Raw genomic sequence first — 6642 nt, 5'->3', positions numbered from 1 at the left:
ATTACAAAGTCCTGGCTGCAGAGGAAGAGGGTACGGGTACTTGACTGGCCTGCCTGCAGTCCCCACCTTTCTCCAATAGAAAATGTGTGGCGCATTTTGAAGCGCAAAATGCGACAACAAAGACCCCGTACTGTTGCCCACCTTAAGACTTGTTTGCAGGAAGAATGGGACAAAATTACACCTGAAACACTTCATCACTTGGTGTCTTCAGTCCCTAAACGTCTTTTAAGTGTTGTGAAAAGGAATGGGAACATTACAAAGTGGTAAATGCTTTACTGTCCCAAATTTTTGAAATGTGTTGCAGGTCTGAATGACAGGAAAGGATGCATATTTACAAATGACATGAAGTTGATCAGACAAAACATGAAATATTTTTTGTTCATATTGTCTGCAATGAAATACAAGTCAAAGTAAATTTAGAAAAAACACCAGTGCACTCATAGATTTAAAATTATGACCATCTCCTGCCTCATTTTTAGAATAAAATAATTATCTGATCCTTCATTGTTCAGAAGAATTCACAACAATAAAACAGGGATGAATTAGAAATATGTGCAGTGTGCAGTAATGCTGATCTGTTGTAGATATGTGATGGATACAATACAGAGATATAGTATTATATTATTGATATGGTGCTGTACAGTGAGTAAAGCAGTCTCTTGGTTCAGGACATGGATCTGCATAAATATGGTTTTTGAACTTTATGCTTATTATATCTATAAGACTCTGCTATCCACCTAAAACATAACTTCTGTGCTTGTTCTCTTTCCCAGCTGGGGTGTAATATTGATGATTATCTTCATGTCTGTTTAGGAAAGTTATCCAATATTTCACTAGCACATTGCCAGAGAGAAAAACAAGCAGTAGATAAGATAAACCCTGCTCTAGAGTAGATAAAAAGCAAAAGGCAAGGGGCTATTTTGTTGGCATTCCTGCTTCTGGAAATAACTGTGCAGTATTGTGTTTCAATAGTTACATGTTCTTGGCTATAAAAAAAAGATACACAGATGAAAGGCTTCCATCTTAAACTTGGATGTCTGGGTGTCACTCCAGGAATAAAGAATGTGTGTCTCTGCATAAAATTAACAACAGTAAAGCAGGATTCAGCTGTGTAATATTATCTGTTACAATATTAGTTAATCAAAAAACATAAAAATGATTTCTACGTTTCTAAGAAAAAATCAAAGACCATTATATAACTCAATTTCATAATTCTATTTAACAAATGTGTATTTACATGTTGTACACTCTACGTAAGCCTTCTAAGCCTGAGAATATATTTCCCAGGGTTTGCTTAAAATTTGACTTTGAGGCTTCTCAACTTGGTAAGGATCTTTAACAGTTTATGCTCATTAGTATTAGTCTGTTCCTCCTTCAGCCTGAACTCTCGAAGCTGGGCCTCGTAATAACGCTTGTACTCGTTCAGTCTTTCCTCCAGCTTCTGCTTCTCTTCAGCAAATGTGGCCTTCAGCTCTCTTTCTTTCTCTTGTAATTTGTTCTCATATTCTCGTCTCAGTGAGTCTTCTTTAGTTTTCAGCATGCGCTCCACATCATGGTAAAAGTCACTGGTGTAATATTCACCTCCATTAGCTGCGACCATGGCGTCTACCTTCTCCAGCAGCTCCACAACCTGATTACGATCCTCCATGTCTTTATTGTTGAAGACGTGATATCTTCCCCCACAGCGTCTCAGGATTTCTTTCAGGTCCTCGCTGGCGTTACTGAAGTGTTCCTCAATTGAGCAGTCCAGTTCATCCCCGTGAGTGAAGAGGATGATTGTGTGTTTATCTGATTCTTCTCCGAATATGGCTCTGACCTTCTCCACTGAGAGTTTCTCCTCTTTAGTAAATGAGCCGAACTGAATGACCAGGAGGATGGCGTGAGGTCCAGGTGCTGTCATATTTATACACTTACTGATCTCCTCTTTCAGAAGCTCTTCCTCTAACATATCTGTGTCAAACATGCCTGGTGTATCTACCAGAGTGATCTCTCTCCCTGCCACATTTTCAGACACTTTGCCACACTCTTTGGTTACAGATGAAAAACGTCTTGCAGCTGTGAAGGCACTTCTGCCCAGGATGGTGTTTCCAGAGGAGCTTTTACCTGCTCCAGTCATTCCAACCAACACCAGCCTTATCTGTGACACTGAAAAAGAGTGAGAGGATATGATCATGAGCATTCAATTAAAACAGCTGACTGATTGACTGTAAAGTACATTCAAGTAAAGTAAGCAAATGCTAATATTGTGAACATCTGTATGTGCATACTTACAAGATGGAGGATTTAATCCAAAGCTTCCCCTTCTACCTACAAAAAAATAAATAAACGAGTAGACATTCGGTTAATTCTAGATTTTTGTTTGGTAGTAGTTTGGCAGAACAATGTCAGATCTCGTCAAACTTTAATCTAGTTTTTAATTTTTATATCAGACATTAGATTGAGCTCAATGGTGACACTAACATCTGACAACATTCAGTACTTGCTCTGCAGCAAATTGCTGAACCATTTCATGTTTTATGCCTGTGGTAGTAATTGGTTTGCACACATTGAGGAATAAAGATGAATTGCACTTGAGTCATCAGACATTCAATTATTGTTGTGCAGACAAAATATACTTTCACTAGAGACCCAATAGACTTTTAGAGTCTGATATTTCTGTACACTTTTACGGTCATGTGACCATCATTTCTGCCAGACTGTGAAAATGAGAAACACACGGGAGGAGTGGAAGACACCCATTTACTCTAAAAACTGTTTTTGGCTTGTCAGCATAACAGATGTAATAGCTGTTACGTCAAAGCAAATTCATCTGGGCCTTAAACATATTTATGATGCATATTGTTGACTATAAATGATAAAACCATGCAAATCAATTAGCTAAATATTAGCCTGAATTGGTAATCTAGCTAGTTTTTCTTTTCCAAAATAGAAGCTATAGGGTAAACTGAGCCAGCATCTTAACTTACCCTACAATAAGGGACTGAAGTTACATTTCTTAAGTATAAACTAGTGTAATTTCAATACAGTATTACGCAACTGGTTTAATGACCGACGATATAAACCAGTCAACACGTCTTTATTGTAGATTTAGCCCGTTTTCAGAAGTAAACACTTCACATAACGCGTGCGCGTCAAATCGAAAGTAAAACAGAACAGAGATTCTGTGTTAAAACACTTGCGTGCCCTAAATAGACTACACAGATAATTGTCAGTATTATTATTATGACCAAAAATAATCTTAACATTAAGACAACAAGTTACCTTTTCGCTCTTTTGTAGCGCTTGTGGACGCCATGGTGCAAAACAACTGCGCAGCTCGAAGAAGAGGAGACTTCCTCAAAGACTGGGTTCGTGGCAGAAACTCCGACCGGAAACGAACAATTAAATTTATTTTTCTACCTATTAGATTGTGTTTTATTAACGTCTACACCTACCTCAACCCTAAACCTACCCTTTAAAATAATGCAAATAGCCTGGCTATAGTAATTATTGTTGTACAGTGTGATAAAAATTACGCTGTACTGATGTGCGCATGCGCAGTAGCGCCTTTCGTATCCGTTCTAGCGGATTCAGATTCAGAATTTGAGGCTCCCATGTGATCACCGGAAGAAGTGTCACATGATAGGCTACAATCCTTTCTTCACGAATAAAGTAGCGTCGTATGAAGGTATTTGGGAGGAAATTAGAATAAATGATGTCAAGTTGAGTTAGGGTTATGTATAAAGCCTTTCACAAAGTCAATTCAAACAAATATCCTTCATAAAAACAACTTGATCTGTTTCGTTTCTATCTGTTTCCTGCTGTGATATGTATGATCTGCCACAAACTTCCTCCATGAAGCACCAGAGCAGGAGCAATATTACTGTTACTGATAATATAACGTGATTTGTAAACGTTTTGCTGTTAATTAAAATAAATGATTCTTATTATTCTTCATAGTTTTTAGTGATTGATTGTACACTGTAAAAATGATCTTTTGCCTTTGTAAACAATAGCTACCAAGATTACTACAAGAAAATACATATACATGTAGCCTACTTTCACTTTTAGCAATTTCTGAGTGTAAAAAAAAAATGTTTCAAATAAAAGAAATAAATGAATAAATAAAGGTTTCAAATGTAACATGATATTGAAGACGTGTCAGAGCTTAATATTCAGCAGATGCCAGCATAAGAAATAAGAAGCAGCACAAAACCAAAGAAAAGTTATATTATTATTATTTTTTTTAATAGGCAAAACTGTTGAGATATATCATGTATAATGCAAATGAGTAGAGTGTGACTCTTCTTAATAAATGAAACATGTAAAGATAAATTAGTAGCCTACATCTTATAATATACAAAAATATACAGTTCATATGGGAAATGACGTATGAATTAAGATGTGAGAATTCTATAAAATAAGGCATTTGGTTGTATTGATTGGAGTTTGAAAGTTTTTATTGCTGTTAAAGCTGTTATTTCTTGAATATGTTGTTAATTTCTTTATTTAATGTGCAAAATTGTTTATCCACAAGAAAGAGTGCCTTAAATTTCCTTTGTGTTTTCCTTTAGTTCTTGGATTTAACTCTGGTTTCATCCCTCAGGCTTTAAAAAAAGAATGCATTTTGATGAATTATTCAAAGATATTTAACCTGTCATTGTGCTTTTTTTTTCTCTGACGTAAATCTCATGATGTACGCAAACCCATTATATTTATATATACTTTATAATACTTGCATTTTNACTCGACAGATGGGGGTTGGGTTTGGGGCGGGTCTGAGGCAAGTTAAATACACATAAGTAAATACATAATACATTATTATTAATAAGAATTATTGTGATAATAATTAGACTTATTCATGTTTCTTTTTTATTTATCTTTATTATAACAAATTTTATATTACATAAAAGGAAACACTGTGGTGCATGTGGAACATGTAACAAAAAAAATTCATGTACTTCAAGTACATGGAAACACCTTCATGTTAAACGAAACACTTTCATGTTAAATACATAAAGTACAGTACTTCATGTATTTAACATGAAGGTGTTTCCTAGTTTCTTACATCCAGAATTATAATTGTAAGTAGCAGACTTTGATAAAGTTTCAAATCGCGGGCGTGCCCCTTTGTGCCTCCACAGCGCGATTGTGTCGTTGGGATTTATTGTGCTGCATTACATCATTTTGATGGGTTGCAAGAGGTGGGCAAAAGTGTGGTTCAGTTATAAATAGATCCAGGGCCGTAGCTGGGGTTAGAAGGGCCCCGGTGCAGGTTGTACCAGTCCAGGGCCGTAGCTGGGGTTAGAGGGGCCCTGGTGCAGGTTGTACCAGTGGGTCCTGTTTGAAATTGTTTAATTTATACTGTATGTTCATTCTATTTATTTATTTGTGTTATTTACACAATGTTTAGGTTTTTTCTGGTCTGTAGATGTCCAGGTACAGAAACTGAATAATTAAATTTAAAACAGCACTGCATAGTCTTCACTGTTAAATAAAATGCACAGTCAAACCAAAATGTATTCAGACACCTTCAACATTTCTCACATTATCACAGTTTATTTGTTATAGTTTAGAAACTGGTAATAAAATATGACACGAACTCAGAGTTAAACTGTCAGAACAAATTCATCTTGATAATGTCAGATAACTTTAATAGAAAGGTATGTAATGGATTACAATCAACCAAAACTTCAGACAACTGTCAGTAAGACAATATTTACACAACTATTAATACTTTGTTGAACAGTTACCAAGCAATGCTTCATTTTGTTCAATCAGTGGTGTGAATTTTTTTCTCAACTGTTTACTTTCACTTAAGACATAACCACATTCGAACACACTTTCCAAGACGGGTATTTTAACATATTTTGTATGTATTTGTCGGTACAAAAGCCAGAAGAGGCTGATTCGTTGTTTAAGCGCTTTGAGACGCGTCTCTGTGTGAGCCCTGAACACCAGAACACCGCGGGTGCTGAATTGGGCTTTTTCACATCCATTTCTGTTTGTTTAAACTGCTATTTGTATTTGTTCGTTCAGGTGCAGGAGGACGTGAACTTCCTGAAGGAGATCTCGGTTCAGTGTTGCTGTCTGTGAGACGCGGCTCTCCGCGTGCGCACTGAACACGAGCTTTTCTCGCGTCTTTTATTTGAGCTTTACCGCGTCTTGTGTTTGAATGCTTTAAACTCTTTTAAATGTTTAAATTGGAAAGGTTTAAAAACACGTGCGTGGGCCCCAATCGACACCACCTTTCACCCCACTAGTCAGCTGTCCTGAGCGTTTTTTTAGACTGGCCTCAGCTAGATGGTTGAGATCGCCGGGCCCCCCCCTCAGCCGTGGGCCCCTATAATCGTCACCACCTTTCACCCCATTAGCGACGGCCCTGCCTCCGACCTGTTGTTATATTTGCAGCTATATTTAGTTTTTTTCGCCGTAGCACCACCTGAGCTTTCCAATGCCATTTTTAGTGACACTTGATTCAAATTCCCCCGTCTACCTGCGCAGATATCAACTGCGCAACAGAGCTGTAGGTTGCTCCAGGTTTAAGTACACAAATGAGTCTCAAAATTGTATGATGCATATGTATTGCATAGCTGAGTAGGATGCGTTTCATACAAGATCTGGCAACTGGACAACCTCGGAGATAGGGCAATACAAATTATG

At 37.1% G+C, this 6642-nt stretch overlaps 1 protein-coding gene across 1 annotated transcript; it reads right to left on the bottom strand.

Annotated features, from left to right (window-relative positions):
• Nucleotides 1–1284: 1284 nt before the first annotated feature.
• LOC109081207 (GTPase IMAP family member 7) lies at nucleotides 1285–3352 on the bottom strand. Its single transcript, XM_019096202.2, has 3 exons — nucleotides 3262–3352; nucleotides 2272–2307; nucleotides 1285–2145 (listed from the first exon to the last, which is right to left on the bottom strand). Exons 1-3 carry the CDS (start codon nucleotides 3293–3295, stop codon nucleotides 1295–1297), a joined length of 921 nt encoding a protein of 306 aa, XP_018951747.1. The 5' UTR covers nucleotides 3296–3352; the 3' UTR covers nucleotides 1285–1294.
• Nucleotides 3353–6642: the final 3290 nt, after the last annotated feature.

The sequence above is a fragment of the Cyprinus carpio genome, chromosome B22, assembly GCF_018340385.1.
Source record: "Cyprinus carpio isolate SPL01 chromosome B22, ASM1834038v1, whole genome shotgun sequence".
NCBI lineage: Eukaryota > Metazoa > Chordata > Actinopteri > Cypriniformes > Cyprinidae > Cyprinus > Cyprinus carpio.
The sequence above is the reverse complement of the archived record's forward strand: the minus strand, read 5'-3'. Positions and strand labels throughout refer to the sequence as shown.